We start from the raw sequence: 18171 nt of genomic DNA on the forward strand, positions 1-18171 counted from the left end.
CACACCTGGGCAGGACCCTGTCCCCAAGCCCCAGGCCCAGCCCAGCTCCCCAGTGTCAAGAGCTCCTGAGGAAGAGGCTCCGCCCTCCACCGGGGAAGTCCTTCTCTCCATCAGCCTGGCCTCTGCCCCTCCAAGGTGACGGCGGGCAGCAGCCAGCCACAGGGCAGACCCCGGCCACCACCTCTTACCCACAGGGCCGGACCTGATGCCCGTCCTCACGCCTAGTCGCTCTGCCTGTCCCTGCAGCTTCTGACCAAGGGCAGCCTGTGGCCACACCCAGCCCTAACCAGCCCAACAGCAGTGGACCCAAGGGTGGTGGGTGGCATCCGGGTGCAGACCTGGGCCCCACAAGTGTGATCCACTCCGAGAACCCCCAGAAACCACGTTGGCTCAGGGACACCAGGGCCACAATGGTAGTGGCAGTGCCTCCCAGCTCCCCACTAGGGACAGGGACCAGCCCAGGCCACTTCAACCCTTGCCAAAGGCTGCAGCATGCCAGAGAGGGAGGAGGCGAGCAGAGCTCACCAGAAAACCAGGACAGGAGGACAGGGGGACGGCAGGGGACAACAGGGCCGCAGCCAGGCAGCAGCCAGGGCCTGGGCCTCCCCCAGGCCCCCCAGCCAGGACAGACAGGGTTCCAACAGGACCTCTGGCGCTGTGGACCTCAGTGGACACCACAGGAATGTCCCTGAGGAGATACCAGCCACACTCCACAACCCCAGACACCAGCACCAAGGCCCAAGCCACTCGCAAGGAGGAAGCTCCACTGCCTGCCCAGGACAGGGAAGTGCCCCTCTACATCTAACCACAGAGCTGCCCGTCAGAGCTTACACGCCACGGGTGTGCTCAGGCCTGAGGAAGCGGCTCGGGGGCACCGGGGCGGGGTTGCAAGCCAGGGCAGGAGGCAGAGCTCGCACATACACTCACACACGCACATACATAAGCTCACACACGCACGTGATCACACGTGTGTGCACACATGCTCACACCCACGCACTCACACACACGTTCACAAAGGCACTCACACACATGTACATGTTCACACAGGCTCACGCATGGTCATGCATGCACGCTCACACACACATGTTCACACGTGTTCACACCCACGCTCTCACACACGCACATGCCACCCCCACACACAAACATGCGCATAGGGCTGGGCCAGGCCAGGGTCTCCTGAAAGCGTGGAGAGCCGAGGGCACCTGCGTCCCTGAAAGAAACGCCCCTGCTCCTGGGGAAAGGAAGGCCCAGGCCTGTGGGGTACACTCCCCTGGGGCCTGAGCCCTCCCCCCCTGGGGGAGGGGGGAGCAGGTGTGCCCGCAGAGGGCCAATCAGGCTGAAGTCAGGTGCTCTGGGATGGTGACACGAGAGCCACTCTAAAGGCTCAGGGCTTCCTGTTAAGATGGACTCGGCCTGGCTGCAAAGCACCCCGCGTCCTTGCCAGGTGCCCAGTCCCGCCAGCCTCTCTCCATCTGTAAATACCCAAGGAGCCACCACGGGGGGTCTAAGGACCCAAACCCACTAAGGCCACCTCCATGGGCTCCGCCCCACAGCCACAGGGCCACAGAGACTCTCTGGGTGGCACACCACACCCCTGCAGCAGCGGATCTCCACCCAACAGAGACGCTGGGGACATGGGGGTGGGCCCAGACAGAAAGTCAGGCCAGACTACAAGTGACCTTCAGCACGGTGGGGGGCAGGTCCTGGACTCTGAGGCCCTCTGACCCGCCTGCTCCGGCACACACTCGGCACACACTGGGCACACGGGGCCTGCGGCTGCGCCCCAAGAGTGGAGCCCCTGCGCTCTTGCGCCAACTGTCTGGCATGACGGGGAAGCCCTGCAGCGAGCACTGAATCCCCTAAGAATGCACGAGGCTGCCCGTGGTGCACAGAGTGAACCTAGTACTCCTCTGCAGGCCAGGTCCCGGGGACCTCAGCTGACACACAGGCCGCTGCCCCCCAGGCACAGCCCTTGCCGGCTGCACTCTGCCCTGCACTGACTGGGCTGGTCCCCACGCAGGGCCTTTGCATGCTGCTGTGACCCCAGGTCAGCACCTCGGCCTGGGGGCAGGCCTCACCACACCCCACTCACCCCTCCTGGGGTGTCCTCCCACCAGGCCGCGCCCACCAGCCTGTGTCTCTCCCTTGAAGCCCTGGACGCCTCGCCTGGCACCAGCTCCAAACCCCAGGCCCCAGGCGGGATCAGGCTGGACTCCGTCCAGGCCCCAGCTGCTCAGGGTGGCCTGGCTGTGCCTCGGTCTCCCCTCTGGAACTCAGGCCGAGACAGCGCTCACCTCACAGAACGGAACACAGTGCACACAGGGGCACGGGAGTGTGGCAACACAGAAGACGGTGCCATGGGGTCCTGAGCTGTCTCTACATGTCACCAAGTCCCCACATCCTGGAAGACTTGCATACAGTGGTGCTCAATGATGGTAGCCAAAGGCACCTGACCAGCACACCCCTGACTGCCCTACCCCTCTCCACCCCATTTCAGTTCACGCAGCACACAGTTGTCACCTGCTGTATGCCACTTACACTGGGCGTGACTCAGTCAGCCCTGCAGGTAGGCAGAGGGCCTGGGTCCTACAGGCATCCAACAGAGCCCAGGAGGGCTGGGGTGCAGGCGAAAGCAGCCCCACCCACCAAGCCCAGGCTGCCTGTCCCCGTGGGTGGGTGTCCTCAGGGCCACCCTAAGCCTCATTCTCCTGCCAGCCTCCTCCTCCTGGCAGCTTGTGGCTTGGGTAGAGGTGGTGACATCATCTCCCCACCAGTACCAGTCCTCGTAACCCAGCTCCTCAGCATTGGTCAGTGCTCAGGGGACCCGGAGCTCAGGGGAGCCAGTCCTCAGCTGGCCTGGTCCGAGCTCCTGTGAGAGTGAGGTGGGCCGAGAGAAGGGTGGCCAGCCTGTGGGTGTCCTGACCCATGGGCTGCAAGCCACTGCTGACGCCAGGCCCTCCGCACGTCCTGCGCACACCAGTCCCTTCCCTTCTCTGCCCACTGGTGGCCCCTCTCCCCCCTCCAGGGTCACTTAGCCTGGCCTCCAGACCCAGCAGGTCTCCTGATGGGGCCTGGCCACCCGCTGCATGGGCAGGATGGAAGCGAGGTACAGGCTACCCGCTGCCCCCAGGGACTGCCCTCAGGGGCTGCCCCTGGCTGTCCTCCCACGGCCCAGATTCTGGTCATGAGGCAGCTGCAGGGCCAGAAGGGCCGGCAGGTGTGGCGCGGGGCCTGCACTCTGAGGCCCGCCTGCTCACCCATTGCTTCCGCGCGTGGTTCCTCCGCTTGAAGTACAGGATCAGCTTCTTGCGCATCGCCTGGTTTCTGCAGGGAGAGGTCAGGGCCAGTGAGCACCGGGGGGGGGGGGGGGGGGGGCGGCTTGGGTCTGAGCAGCAGCCCAGGTGGGCCCCAGGCTGCGTCTCAGTGAGGGGAGAGACCCCCGCCCAGCGCACCCCAACACTCAGCCCATCCTGTCCCCCACCAGGTGCCTGCACCATAAAGCTGAGCGCGGCCAGCAGGAAAAAGGCCTGTGACCTTCTCCCCCTCCTGAGCTGCTGTCACACACACACACAGGTCCCCGTGGCCTGTCACCAAACCTGTCCACAGAAAATCTGCCAGAGAGACACCCACTGCCTCAGACCAGGAGCCAAGGCAGGGAGGCTGGGAGGCCCGGAGGCTGGAAGGCTGGGAGGCTGGGAGGCTGGGAGGCTGGGAGGCTGGGAGGTCCGCCTGCATAGGCAGGTCCCAGGCTAAGCCCTGGTGCCTGCGCCCCAGGACTCTTGTCCTGTGCTCCAGGGTGGGCACAACATGGCACAGCAGGGCGGGCAGATGGGCAGGGACTTGGCCAGCAGGCCACACACCGTGCAGACAGGGAAGCAGGTCTCCCCACGGACGATGCAGAGAGGGACAAGAGGAGCAGGGCAAGGGAGGGCCGGAAAGGCCAGCCCAGAGGGGACAGGGCCAGCAGGGACAGAGGGGACAGGAAGGGCACCGGGCAGGCAGGTGCCAGGACAGACCTGTGGAGATGGGACAGAGAGAGAGGGAGACAGACAGGGGCAGACAGGAGGAGACGGCCAAGGCTCTGAAGAGGAGACCCAGGGTCGGAGGGTGGGGGCGGCTCGCGCAGGGGGATGGCGATGCAGGTAAGTCCCCAGGAGTCCCCAGGAGTCCCGGGCAGGCCGGCGAGCTGGGCGGTGGCCCCTCCTGGAGGGTCCCCACTTCCCCTGTCTTCTCAACACAAGTGGCCAGGCCCCATGCCCACAGCCACTTGCGGGTGCCTCGTGGTGGCTCAGGCCCCGCCTGACAAGAGGAAGGGGCCCAGGCACTGACCAGCCAGCGGGGCTCCACACAGGTTCACCTCCCAGTCACCCTGAGCCCACCTCAAGCCAACCCCCAGCACGGCCAGTGCCAGTCCTGGGGTGTCCTTGGGCACAAGGATGGGGACCCGAGCCCCGCCCCATGACAGTACCTCTGAGCACATCTCAGAGGCTCCCAGAGCCTCATTCCTCATCTGAGAAACAAGACCAACGGCCTCGCGAGCTCATCCCCATCCACCATCTCTCCACAGACTCTGTGCCTAGCACTGCCCTCCAAGAGGGGCCTCGTGGGCAAGGGCGGATGCAGCCCCAGGCCCACGCAGAGGTGCCAGGAGAGGTGCCGGGCCCAGTGGGCAGGACGGTCAGGACACCCAGGGCTTCCAGAACCCAACAGTGGCAGCTGGAGAGCACCCAGAGTGGGCAAGGAAGGCCACCCAGGGATGGTGCTGACCCGAGGGACCTGGCTGTGGAGCGGGCACTACAGATGCAAAGGTCCTACGGTGGGCACACACAGCCCCTGCAGAAAGGAGGAGGGAGATCCACAAGGCCAGAGTGCGTCGGGGAGGGTGGCCGGGACGGAGGAGGAGCCACGGGCCAGGTCGGGGCTAGACAGCCAGCCGGGAAGGTGCAGAAGCAACTGGCAGCCCAGGGCCTTGGGAGAGTCGGGGTTTGAAGGGGCCCAACCATCAGGAGCCCCTGGGCTGCAGGAGGGGGCCTGTGGATGGACCCCGGCTCCTGACCTCTCCCTATGCTACACCCCAGTGGGGCAGCCAGGCTGCAGGACAGTAAGACAGGGCAGAGAAGGGACCGGCAGCCCTAGAGACCCAGGGGACCCGGGGACCAAGGGATCAAGAACGGCGCCTGCCGGGGAAGGCTGGACGCGTGCGAAGTGAGCCCTGCCCAAGGCCAGGCAGAGGCCGAGGCCAGGCCCGCCCAGCACCACAGCTGCCTGTGCCTGGCCAGCCCTGCACCCCTCACGGGGTCTCCACTGGCTCCACAGGACACCAGTGCAGGTGGCCAGGACCATCCCAGCACGTCCTGCCCAGGGCCAGGCCCACCCTGATGGGATGACCACCAAGGCCCCTTCCCCTGCGTCCCAGGTCTCAGAGGTCTGGTGCCCATCCTGGTAGCAGGTGCCCATGGCCTGTGGAGAGCCACCCGACACCTCCGGGCAGGTGCAGGGGCAGGCAGCACTCAGGTGGCCTTGCCACGTCCGACTGCCATGCAGCAGGAAGCCAAGCATGAGACTGACTGGACTCCGTGGCCAGCGCACAGACACGGGGAGATTATAGGGACAGAGGCCAGGCCCTGGGGAGGGACAACCACCCACCCCGAAGCAACCCTGGCCGCGGGGGCATGGCGGGCAATGCAGCGAGACCGGGAGGGGCTCGGGGCTCCCTCGGACCCCAGCTGGACAGTCTCACCGTCCTTGTCACGCCCATCACGGGCCCTGTGCGTGTGGGCTCATGTCTGTGTCCCCCACAGAGGGTCAGGGTCAGGCTCAGCCACCGACGTCTCCCCAGGGCCTAGAGGACGCCTGGCAGCAGGAGGGACTCAGGGACATTTGCTGGATGAAGGACCAGGAGTGCCTCCAGCCTCTGCAGGACACCAGCAGCCAGACCCGCCTCCCCGTCCCACAGGCCGAGAGTGACCACATGCCACAGGACGCACTCGGGCCGCTGGGGCCTGAGACCCTGGCCCAGCCGGCAGCCCCCAGGGCTGCCCACACCCGGCACGCAACCGTCCCTGAATCCACATGCTCCTGTCACAACAATTTGGCTGGTGAGACGTGCTGCAGACCTCAGGTGCCCAGTCCTGGAGCTCCCGCGCTAGCTGCTGGCCCACAGGCCAAGCTGGACCCACAGGCCAGCCGCAGGGCTCACCACCCCACCAGGCCGCAACTCCCCAGGGCTCCTCCTGCCCTCAGGGCCCCGCTACCCCGCACTCCTGCCCTTGCCTGGACACTGGGAGCCTGCAGCTCCCACCAGGCAGCCTGGGAGGCCCAGGCCCCAGGGCTCATCACAAAGCTCAGCCACGGCCCCACAGCCACTACGGGCCAGGGTGGGGTGGGGGTCCTGTCCTCCACCCTGGACACATGTGGTCTTTCCTTCCAGAGCCTCTGGGCCATGTGGCCCAATCCCAGGCCTCTGGGAGAGCCCAGGCCGGGCAGCCCCACCTGCCCCTTCAGAGCTGGGCAGCCCCACCCAGCAGCACCCACCTGCACCCACCTCCAGCCCACATGCTGCGGGGAGGCCCAGCCAGGGCCACAGGAAACGGTCTGTGGAGGCGGCAGGCATGCGGGGCACTGGCCAGGAGCGCAGGGCAGGTGGGCGGTGTGCGCTCTGAGAGGGACGCGGGAAGCACACAGCTCAGCAGAGCCACTGTGCACTTAAGACCCGTGACTGCGGACAGACCCCACCCAGTGCAGCTGGTGACAAGGACACACCTCGTCTGTCCCCGACGGGCCTCACTGTTCCTCAGGCTCTAGCAATAGTCCACGCTCGGGCCGCACACACAGGTCTCCCTGACTCCGGCAGCCGAGTGCTCCTGGTCCCCAATAGACCTGTGCCACCCACCCTCACTGGAGAGGTGGCTTTGCCCTTGCCAGTGTCCAGCCCTGACCTGGGCATCCCCTAGGCCTCCACACGTCCCCCGTGGCTCCTGCAGGGGCTTTCCAAAATTCCCCTACACCCAGGTCCTTCCTCCCTGTGGCCATCAAAATGAAGTTGAAGACAAAAATCCAAGCAAAACGCTTCAGGGAATACAACGTGGGGCTGGCCTCTCAGCCCTTTGCCAGCCAGCTTGTGTGGCCCCAGGGCCTTTGCACTACCGCCCCTGCTTAGAGGCTCTGTCTCTGGTGGTCAACACAGCCAGCTGCTGCTCAGCCCCCAGGGTCCCAACTGTCCTGCCTGACTTCTCCAGCAAAGTGGCCCTGCCCACTCCTGCCACCGTCTTCTACCTTCTTACAATTCTGTTTAAACTGAAGACCGCACTGACCTCATGACGACTCACTGAAACTGGACACCAATGACACTCTTGGTGGAAAACATGAAAAACCCCGAGGTCCTGAGGCCAAGGTCAGTCACTCACCTACTCACAGGCACCCACGCCGCGGCCTCAGGGAGACCCGAGCCACTGTGAGGCCGAGCCTCGTCCACTCTCCTTGAGCAAAGACCAGTGGGCCTGGTGACATGGCCTGGGGTACTGGGCTCCTTTGGGTTTGGATTCCACAGCTGCTCTCACAACCTGTGGTCACCCACGTGATTCCACCTAAAACGTCACTCACTTTAAGTGACAAAAATCACGTCAACGCTTTGCCTTAACATTATTGCTATCAAAAATCACGTCAAAGGGGAAACGAGGCCGGGGACGGGACTCGGGCAGAGCACGTGCCCAACAAGGGTGACAGCTGGTTCCCACCAGGGCATCAGGGCAGAGGCTGCAGGGGCACGGCCTGTGTGCTGTCCACTGAGTCTCTGAGGCCCAGGACCGGCTGGGAAAGTGAGTGCCCCCGGCCTCCCCTACCTCCCTAGCCTCCCCGTGTCCCCGGCCTCCCCACTCCCTCTCCAGGGCACCAGCAGGCAGGGCCCAGGAGGCTGCTCAAAGTCTGGACAGTGGTGGGGGACACTGTGGAGGCCAGGCAGTCCCCACCCCCCGAGGGAGGTGGTGTGCGGTGCCACACTGGCCACCTCCCGACACGGGGCAAGGCGCCAGAGGCTCCCTTGTCCGCTGCTGCCGGAGCCCCACTGACTGGGAAAGGGAGGCTTCTGGCGGCTCTGGTCCCTGCAGGCTGCAGCAGGGTGGACAGCGGGTGACACCACCAGTCCCACTGGCAGTCGAACTACAAGAGGCCCCACGTCAACAGGCCCAGCACTGGTGGACGCTCCAAGCCATCAGGTGTACACCTCAGCACTTGGCAGCTCGGTGCCCGCGCCTCCCCGCAGACGAGTGGCACCTCCCTGGGCCACCCGACCCGAGCCTCCTGAGGCCACATGTGAACATTGTGCGTCCCCTCAGAGATGAACTCTGCAAGTCCCAAAACACTGCAACCGCAGAGACGCGGCCAACCTACCCCCCCACCGCTCCCACGGCCACCTGCGCCTCAAACTTGTACTGTACAGGTTCCTGGTGACAGAAGGAAGAAACAGCTCCTCCGTGGCCCAGGAGGCCGTGCTCCCATTAATGCAACCCGAGACCCAGACAGCCTCCCGCACCACGGCTCCCAGGCTGCACTCTGGCTTGGAGACATCAGCCTCCCGCACAGTCCTGGCCCTGGCCATGTCCAATTTGTGACATCTGGGAGAAGGCCCTGTCCTGGGGACCCAACAGGCCTATGCCCTGGCCACCCCCGCCTGCGGACCCGCCCAGGTCTGCAGGCCACCGACCTCCCACACCCACATCTGCTGAGCCTCCCCCGGACCCACCCGGCCCAGAGCTCTGGCCCCATCTGCCTCCTGTCCACCTCCCCAGCCCATGGTCCTGCAGTGACCCCAGCAGGAGCGAGGCCCTCCCCGGCAGACACTCACATCTTGATGTTCTCGTGGTACTGCCGGGTGTCCGAGGGCTGGTTGTACAGCGGCTGCAAGGAGAGAGCAGAGTCAGCCCCGGGCAGCCCCAGGCAGCCCTGTCCACAGGGCCCAGGGCCCCGGGGTGAGGAACAGCTGTCCACAGGCCCAATGGAAACATGGGGACCCGGCCTGGGCCCGGCCAGGAAGGGCCCGGTGACCCCCACCCACAGGCTGATGGCTGCTCGGGAGGGGCCAGGGCCCCAGGGAAAGCCACACACCCTGAGGGGCCAGGGCCAGCCATGGCCACCGAGCAGGGGGACGCCCAGCTCCCCGGTCACCGCAGAGACCCAAGGCCCCTCCACCAGGAGCCCCCCTTCCAAGGTGTGCGGGGCCACAACGAGGGTAGTGCCCGGCAGCCAGGATGTGGGCCAAGGGCAAGGCTCGGGCAGTGGCCACATGGGCTCGCTGCCCAGAAAGGCGAGGACCCTGCTGCTGCCGGGGCTCCCCAAGTCTCCCACCACGAGCCTCGAGGAGCTGGGTGGCCCACGGCCCCTCAGAGCACCAAGCTGGACGAGCCAGGCACCGACACTCGGGGACGGCAGGACACGGGACGCGAGACCAGCCAGAGCGCCAGGCAGGTGGCAGGGCTGAGCTGCTGCCCTGCGGCCCCAGCAGGGGTCTGCAGATGGGGCAGAGGAGGGCAGGAGGGAGGCGAGCCCTGGGGGCGGGTCCCTTGTCCCATGGCTGCCATCTGCTTCACAGGTAGAATGGGGTTCAAGGCCAGGGTGCAGTGAAGGTCAAGTAGGGCACTGTCCCGGGCTCTGAGGCTAGCACGTGGCCACTGCCAGGCCTGAGGAGCAGCAGTGTCACCGTCCGTGTCGGGATAGACTGTGTGAATCGCACCAGTGTCCTGTGCGTCCCCAGCCCCTGCCCTGCAGTGGCCAGTGGGACAGAGTGGACAGCAGGAGAAACCAAGCAGGCACTGCCACCCCATCCAGAGCACAGGTCGCTGGTCAGCTGCAGGGGGACGAGCAGAGCAGCGGGGGCCGAGCCGAAGACCAGCCGTCTCCCGCTAACCGGGAAGGGAGACAGACCCTCGTTGGCACCAGGTGGCCTCTGCGCTGGAGGGACAGCAAGTGGCTGCGGCGTGGCGACGCCAACCTGGGCTGCTCTGTCCTGCGGCATGGCTCAGGGCACCCAGAGGGGACGGAGCCTGACCAGACCCGCAGCCCCTCCAGTCTGTCCCTGTCTGTCCCTCCCGCGGCTTCCACAGATGACGCTCCCCTAGGGGCGACCCTGCCCTTGTGGACCAGAGAGACAAGGTACAGTGTGAGAGGGCAGGCAGGTCAGGTGGTAGGAGGAGACGGGGGGTCTTGGGGCCTCAGGGCAGTGGACAGGGCACACAGGTCCCCAGGGGAGCTGTCCCTGGGGAGGGGCTGAACATTCCCTGGGACACTAACTGTCCAACAACCCCGGAGCCCAGGCAGCAGGACCACAGTGCCCTCCTCCCCACCCCAGGGCCAGGCCTCCTGTTGCCCACAGACAGAGATGGACAGGACGGCGTCAAGGGAGGGGCCTGTGCGCCCTGGGCAGTGGCCACTGCCCCTGCCTGTCCCCATGGCGATCCACCACAACACTCAGGCAGTCCCAAGCCTAGCCACTCCCTGGGGACAGAGGGGGCACCCTGCAACTACAAGGCCATCTCCCCATGACACACAGCTCAAGACCAAGAGGTCCCACAGCCCAACCCTGCAGTTTTGAACGGGAGGGCGAAAGAACAGGGCAGTAGAGTCTGTGGTCAGACATAGTGCAGAACTTCCTAGTAGAGAGAAGGGGTGAGATACTCCTACAGAAGGCTGAGGATCCTCATCTCAGGAACGCAAGGGGACGTATAAAGAAGCTCACGCTGGAACCTGAGTGGCCCTGCGTTGGTCCTTCTGTTCTCCACACATGAATGACGCACAGGCCAGCTGAAGGGGACCAGCAGCTCAGGCTGGGAACAGTTGGGTTTGGATTTGAATCCCGCTCCCACGTCCCCAGCTCACACAGTGACGCAGACGAGGGCCTTCCACGCTGGGCCTGTCTCCTCCTTGGGAGGTCGGACAGGGGCACAGGGCACTCCTGACAGGGACGTTCTGACCGTGGGGTGGTGGTCCTCGGCTGGAGGGGCCAGGAGGGCAGCAGGGCCCAAGGTGCAGGGCCCAAGGTGCAGGCCCACAAGAGGGCAGCAGGGTGACAGGCAGCCTCGCCTGGAGAGGGGACAGGTGGCCTGACCCTCGGGGCCCTGTGACTCAGAGAACCCCATCTTCCCTGAGTCAAACAAGGGCCAGGGGACCTCAGGAGCAGCCTCGTCACCTCACCAACAGGGACAGGAGGGACAGGAAAGGACGAGGACTCGGGAGGGCAGGGCCAGTGCACACCCCAGCACCCTCACCCTCAGTAGAGCATATGACCTCTGGCCAAGGCCCTTGTCCTGTCAGGGCCACTGGCAGCACATCCCCACAGCCCCAGGGAAGGCAAGGGGACAGTCCCCAGAGGCCCGCCGGCTTCTCTGCAGATGGGGCAGAGGAGGGCAGGAGGGAGGAGGCCCTGGGCAGAAGGAGGCGTCCAGAGGGTCCTGAGAGGAAAGCTGGCCCCGCTCAGGTCAGGTAGGAAGGACCAGCCCCGCCCGCAGGCCTGGCAACACCAGGTTCTTACAATGACACCTCTGAGCACAGAGAGAGCAGGCCGGCCATGCTGCCCCTCGCTGCCCGGCCCCCCCGCCCTCCACAGGGCCCCCAGTGCCCACTGGGCACACCAGGCACCAGGCACCGGGCCCCAGTGCCCCAGGCACTACCTCCAGGTCTCCTTCCCCCAGGGCTGGCTCTCTTCCCTGAACCAGTACCTGCTCCAGAGGCCACAGGCCACCTGGCACCAGGCACAGCCACAGAGCCCCACAGGGCACAGGCGGGACGTGCCCACGGCCCCGCGGCACCCCACGGTCGGGGGCAGAGCTGGGTCCCAGGGCTATGGCCCCTGGAGGGCGGCAGGCTAGCGCGCCCAGGCTTCCGGCACAAAGCGGGCACTGTGCACTGCGGAGCATCCACCCACCTTGCCTGGAGACACCCCGGGCAAGGCAAGGACAGGCAGAGCACAGCCCGTGCAGGCCCCCGGGCATCTCCCGGCCTCACCTCCTGCTGTGCCACCCAGGAAAGGCCAACCCAGGAAACGGGATCAGGGATGATCCACAGGCACACAGTGGGTGCCCCGTCCCCAGAGGCCAACACAGGACCCACTGTTCCCAAAGGGACTCAGGCGAACAACCTGGCAGTGCAGCAGCTCGGAGCCTATGCCCGGCCTCGGCCAGGGCCAGCCGGGCTCCCGGGGAAGCTGCGCTCCCAGTACTACCCACTCAGAGCTCGGGGACCAGCGACGTCCCCATCAGCCACGCAGACCCGTCCCTGGGTCCTCACCGTGTGCCCGACATCACAGAGGGACGGCCCAGGAGCCCTGGAGATTCGGCAGGAGAGAAGGCGAGCCTGGTGTCAGAAGTGACCACAGTGGCCATCTGGGACACCAAGGTGAGGTGCAGCTCCCAGGCGAGATGTAGACAGTGCAGCCGCCCGAGGCCAGGGGCTTCCTGGGGATGGTCAGCTGCACCCAAGCCAAGAACGGGCAGACATGACCCTGGACAGCTGCCCAGGGCAGCTCCGTGCACAGTGGCCAGAGAGCAAGACCTGCTCCAAACGCCAGGCGAGATCCAGGTATGGGGGCCCAGGGCAGTGGCCCAGCCCCAAGGCACAGAGGCACGGGAAGAGGGACAGGGCCGGGCCAAGACCACACAGGGCTGTACAATGGGGCATGGACACACAGAGCCGCGCACAGAGGGCCACCCTTCCACGTGGAGGACGCCCACATGGGGACCGACTGGTGGCAGTGCACACTCCTGGGGGCACACCAGAGACCTGGGCACAGGTGTCCTGTCCTCACCTGTGAGTGGCCTGTGGCTGTGTGCCCAGTAGCAGGAGCAGGGTCCCAGCTCTGGGGATGGGCAGCCCTCACGGCATGACACGCACCACCCGTAAGAAACCAGGTGCACAGCTGGTCTCTCCCCCCTCCGTGGCGCAGGCTCGTGAAGGCCAAGGTTGTACCCAGAGCCCTCCCGGGCCTCAGCACTGGACCCTGGGTCCCACCCCTGTGGTGCAGAGGAGCCTGCCCCAGGAGGGGCCAGACCTCACTGTGCCCAGGAGACCCCGACGGGCTCACTCCCGCCCAGGCACAGAGCCCCCCAGCTACCCCTGCACGTGGAGTCCACGGCGTCCCCACCCCTGCCACCGCCACCGTCGGGTCCCACCAACGGCCCCAGGGGTCCCAACGGGTGGAGCCAACAGGTGGAGGCAGCAGGCTCCCGGGACTCCCCCAGGGCTAGCCTTCTGCTCTCAGCCACCCCAAGCCCAGGAGACCCAAGTCTGCACCTGCCCGGCAGCAACATGAGTCTGACCCTGGGAACAGCAGCAGCAGCAGCGAACGCCCCTCATGCCACCTGCGTGCCACCCCGGATGGGTCCGTGCCACAGTGCCCAGGTGGGCAGCCACCCTCAGGGTGCCCAGGGGTCGGTGAAGAGACTGAAGCACAGACAGGGTGAGGCGCCGGCCACAGCCACAGCCATCGAGGGCAGCCTGGGAGCTGAGCCCAGACCTCACGCCCAGAGAGGAATCTCGATGCTCGGCCGGAAGCAGGGGCCACTTGAGCCCAGAGGAAGCCCAGCTCGCTCACTGTCCGCACTATCTGCCAGCCTCTTATCAGGAGGGCGCTTCCTGCCTCCCTGACGAAAGCCCGCTGCCCACTGCCCGGGCCGACTTCCTCCTGCCCCAGCCCTGCCACCCGCCCGGCCCGCTCACCAGCTCCACCTGGGGTCCCAAGCCTTCGAGGATCCGGTGGGCAGCCTCGGCCTTCTTCTGCAGGGACGGAAAGGGGTGGGGGGAGACAGAAGAAACTGTGAGCGAGGCCTCCGGGGCAGGCAGCGCCCCTCCCAGCACGCTGGCCCACAGCCTGGGGAGGGACCGGGACCAAAGCCCCAGGCTGTGACAGCAGCGCCCGCAAGCCCACCTGGCCTGGGCCTGAAGCCCCCGCGGCATGCCCACCCACCACCCCTCCTGGGCGGTGGCACCAGCGCGGATCCTTCCAGCCTCTGCCCGGGGAGCTAGCCAGGCCCCCCTCTAAGAGCCCAGGGCCTTGATCACGTGACTCCTGGGCCTCCCGCCTCCCTCCGTCACAACCCAGGACTTATGGGGAAAATGGGGACACGCGGCAGAGAGGGCTCTGGATGCTAATTCAACAGGCTGGCCATGAAGGCCACACTGTGGCCACCTGCCCCAGCCTAGGACCACAGTCCTGCTCACAGGAGGCCCAGAGCACAGTCAGCCTGGACAGGGAGGCTAGAGGAGGGTGGGCAGGGGACCCGGGGAGGCAGCCTTCCAGGCCGTGGGGGACGGCCAGGGCAGCACTTGTCCAGCACTCTGGACAACAGGTTTGGGAAGACAGCCAGCAACCCCGAGACAGACCCCAAGTAGCAGACATCAGGTCACACACATGAGGACCAGGGGTGTCCCACCCTGTGACTGGGCCAGCCCTGGGAGCATCCAGGTTCAGCATGGGCCAGGAGCACTGGCCACCTGAGCCAGTCAACACACTGTCCCTGAAAACGACAGGTGATGTGGAGCTCCGGGGCACACTGCTGGGAGGCTAGGCCTGGGGCAGATGCACATCAGCGGGGCAGTGGGCCTGCAGGTGGCCTCAAGCTGGCATCTGGAATGACACGTCTTGAGCCCAGGCCAGCCCAGCAGGGCCCACGGGAAGCCCGAGCCCCAAGAGAAGCAAGCAGCCTCCGCAGGCCAAGGCCCGAAGGCAGGGACGGCCTGGGAGGTGACCACGTCCTGCTGAGCCTCCCAGGGGCCACCTGGGCGTGGGTCGAATCCCGCCACTGAGAACACCCAGGCGGGCCCAGAAATGCCACCGCGCCATCGGCGGAACGGGAAACACGCCGGAGGCGGAAGGAAGAGGCCTCGCCACTGTCTGGGCAGGGCGGCCATGTCCTGGGGAGGCCCTGGGTCTGGGAGGCAGGGACCACCCTGAGGGCCCCTGTAGGCCACCTGCCCTGGACACACCCTGGAGATGCGAGATGCACAGAACCCGCGGCCAGGACAAGAAAGGCTGGCCAGGGCGGGCGGGCAGCAGGGACAGGGCAGGCCAGTGCACCCAGGCACCAGAGGCTCAGGGGTCATTGCCACCAGGCCTGTGGGGTCTGTGCTCACCCTCTGGACAAAAGGGATGCCCAGCACAGGGGGCACACGGCCAGGCCTGCGCCTTAGGGTGCATACAGAACCCGGCAACTCGAGAAGCCTGCGTCCTGTGAGCCACGCTGCCCCGGGCTCTGGCCTGGACAGGGACATGGCGGCCCCTGTGCCCCGGGAGGAGGGCAGCACAGCCCCTCTGCCTGCTCTCTGGGCCACACCGGCTGCTGCGACTGGACCAGGCCTCTCCAGAGCAGGTCAGGCTGCAGCTGCTGCCACCTTAGGAGGGGGCACCAAGGCCCGGGGGCACCTGGGGAGGAGAGGTCCAGCCCCCGTTCACCCGAGCAGCCCTGCGCGGCTCAGTGACTCACATTTGCAGCCCGCCTGCCCCTGCACAGTCCCCCGGCCTCTCAAATGCTGGTCCTGGCATAGTCAGCACTCAACACCGGCCCTGCTCGCGGGGTGCCAGGATGTGCAGGTCAGCTGACCACCCCCCGGTCCCCCGTGAGTCAGGACAGGGTGCTCCTGGGTGTCACAGACCCCCACAGGCCACATGGACACGCTCACGAGTCCAACCCCATAGTGCGTAGCCCGGTCCCTTGGGATCCCCAGGTGCGGCCCTGGCCTGAGGCAGAGTCCCCCTGGCTGAGCGGGCGGGCTGTCCACCAGCCTTCGTCCTCACCCTGGGATAGCCCAGCCACGTGGCCTGCCTGGATCAGGCCAGCTCCCTTTCCCCACGCCCTCCAGGGAGGCCTCTGCTGCTGCCCCCGGCCTCCCCTTGGCCTCCCTACGGCCCGACCCCTGAGGGCACCAAGCTGTGGAGAGCCTGGCCCTGCGCCTGCACCCGCCAGCCCCATCCCACCTCCAGGCCCCACCCAGGGCTGCGCCCATGCTGGGGCCCGATGCCCTCCTCCTAGCCCACCCACTGCCCGGCTTCCCTCCCCACGCCATGCTGCCTGCGCCAGCCAGGCTCTGCCGTCCCCTCGGCCCCTGCTCCTGTCACCTGCCGCCCGTCTGCCCACACACTCCCGGGAGGCAGGCAGAGGCGGCCAACAGTGCCCACAGACGTGCTATGAGTGGATGATAAGCCAGCGTCCAGGCTCAGAGAGGCCGGGGGCAGCTGCGTGCTCCGCTGGCTTGGCGTTTAGAGCCGACCCTGATCCCGCGCCACTTGGAAGAACCAGCAGGGGAGGGCGGGGTGGAATCTAATCCTGTTGATCCCCAAGGGCCACCAAGCCCTGGCTGCTCCAGCCAAAGGTGGCTGAGGGCCTCCTGCCTGCCAGGTCACCAGCTTCCCAGGCTCAGCCCAGACAGAAGGACCCCAACAGCCCCACACCTCAAGACCAGAGGGCTCTTCTGGGGGAGGCCCGGGCCCCTCCCGCCTTCCCTGCAGTGACCCCACGAGTGTTAGCTGAGCACACTGGAGTGAGATGAAGACCCTGCCCTCAGGGAGCTCCAGTCCCCCCAAGAGGAGACACACACACGTGACATCCCGCAGGGACCGGGTTGAGGAGCCCGGGGAAGTGAGGGGAGGAAATGGTGCTGAAGGATTTTCAGGATCAAGCAGAGGGCCAAAGCGACGTCCTGGGAAAGGGCACGCTTGACACGAGAGCCAGAGAGAGTGACAGCACGAGGCGCTGGACAGGCGCCCAGGCAGGGGACTGAGGGCACCCGTCACCCCTGACCACGGGCAGCTGCTGGACAGAGCCACCCTGCTGTCCCACCAGACCCAGGCAGGGCGTGCAGAGGTGACAGGATGGGCCCTCCGGGCAGGGCCTCCCTCTCTCTGGGCCTCAGGCTCCGTGAGTGAAGCACATAACTGTCGTTGTGTCACCCCAAGACCAGAGAGCTGCAGAGGACACATCCCGACCACAGCACTCCACAGCCAGCGTCCACTGAAGGACGAGGGGCCAGGGAGGTGCAGCCGGAGAGAGGACAGTGGGCCTGCACCAGGACAGCTGGCAGGACACGTGGCCACAGCCTTCATCACTGTGATCTCCGTTGGTGCTGCTTGTGGTCAGAGACCCAGGTGGGAGGGTGCGCAGGGCAGCTTCCAGGCCCCCAGGGTCAGGCTCGCCCTGCATACACGGAGGAGCCAAATGGGGGACACAGAGCAGCAGGGGCTGCCCCACCCCAAGCAAGGCCCATGGAGGAGGTGACCCAAGGGAGGCCAGGGCTGGGCTGAGAGGAGAGGCAGGGGAGGGCAGTCCCCACCCCCACACACCGCTGTGTGGCCTCAGGAGGGACGGCTCCTCTGTGAGCCTCGGTCTCCTCATCCGTAGCACAAGGAAGGCTGGGCTTGGCCTAACCCAGCACATCTGGGGTCAGGTGCAGATGAGCCCAGCCTGGCTCCCAGCAGGCGACTAGGACAGCCCAGAGCCCACTGCCCACAAAGAGGAGGCCACACCTCAGGCAGCAGCTCCTGGGCTCCGGCCCCACGGACCCCGGCTCTGGGCACCCCCAGCCTCCTGCCAGCACCAAGCCTCCTTAGACACTGGCAGGTGCCCCTCCCAGGGTCCCTGACCCTGTGCTTCCATCACTCAAGGGCTCATCCCGGGGCAGGGACAGTGGAGGCCAAATCACCAGACCCTCCACATCCTGGCTGTGTGACTCTGGGCAAGTCACTCAACCTCTCTGGGCCTCAGTCTCCATGTGTAAAAGGGAAACAGCAACTGTGCTCACCCTCCCAGGTCCACCAAGGGAAGGAGCGTCCGGGTGGAGCTGGGTGACACGGACTGGCTGTTGTCACTGACACAGGGTTGATAGACTGTGCTGCCCACTGCAGCTGGCCTGGCTGTCCATACTGCGCCCCTCTAGTCACCCAGAGGCTGTGCAAGCTGGTGACCGCTGGCTGCCACCCCCACCCCCGGCCTCCACGTACCCGGTTCTCGTCGTAGATGATCTGCACCAGGCTGCGGTGCTTGGACTCCATGGGTGGGGGTGACACGGGCTTCTCGGGCTCGGGCGGCTTGGCGGCCTCCTCCTCCAGCTGTTGCTGTGGGCGAGAGCGAGGGTAAGCACAGGGCTGGGCCGGGAACCCAGCCGCACCCCAGGTCCCCCAGGGCACCTGTCCCT

General features: G+C 66.3%; 1 protein-coding gene across 15 annotated transcripts in view; it reads right to left on the minus strand.

Annotated features, from left to right (window-relative positions):
• NCOR2 (nuclear receptor corepressor 2) overlaps positions 1 to 18171 on the minus strand; it is a 137683-nt gene that overhangs the window by 68367 nt on the left and 51145 nt on the right. For all 15 annotated transcript variants that reach the window (XR_014020992.1, XM_081285500.1, XM_081285506.1 and 12 more), the window contains 4 exons: positions 17978 to 18091; positions 13705 to 13761; positions 8843 to 8895; positions 3258 to 3324 (listed from right to left, as the gene is read on the minus strand). Coding sequence is in view for 14 of the 15 variants with exons in the window: in XM_081285500.1 (XP_081141626.1) it covers positions 3258 to 3324; positions 8843 to 8895; positions 13705 to 13761; positions 17978 to 18091 (291 nt within the window). In the remaining variant the exon portion in view is untranslated. The remainder of the gene's footprint in view (positions 1 to 3257; positions 3325 to 8842; positions 8896 to 13704; positions 13762 to 17977; positions 18092 to 18171) is intronic.

The sequence above is a fragment of the Spermophilus citellus genome (genome assembly GCF_964194105.1).
Source record: "Spermophilus citellus genome assembly, chromosome: 3".
Taxonomy (NCBI): domain Eukaryota; kingdom Metazoa; phylum Chordata; class Mammalia; order Rodentia; family Sciuridae; genus Spermophilus; species Spermophilus citellus.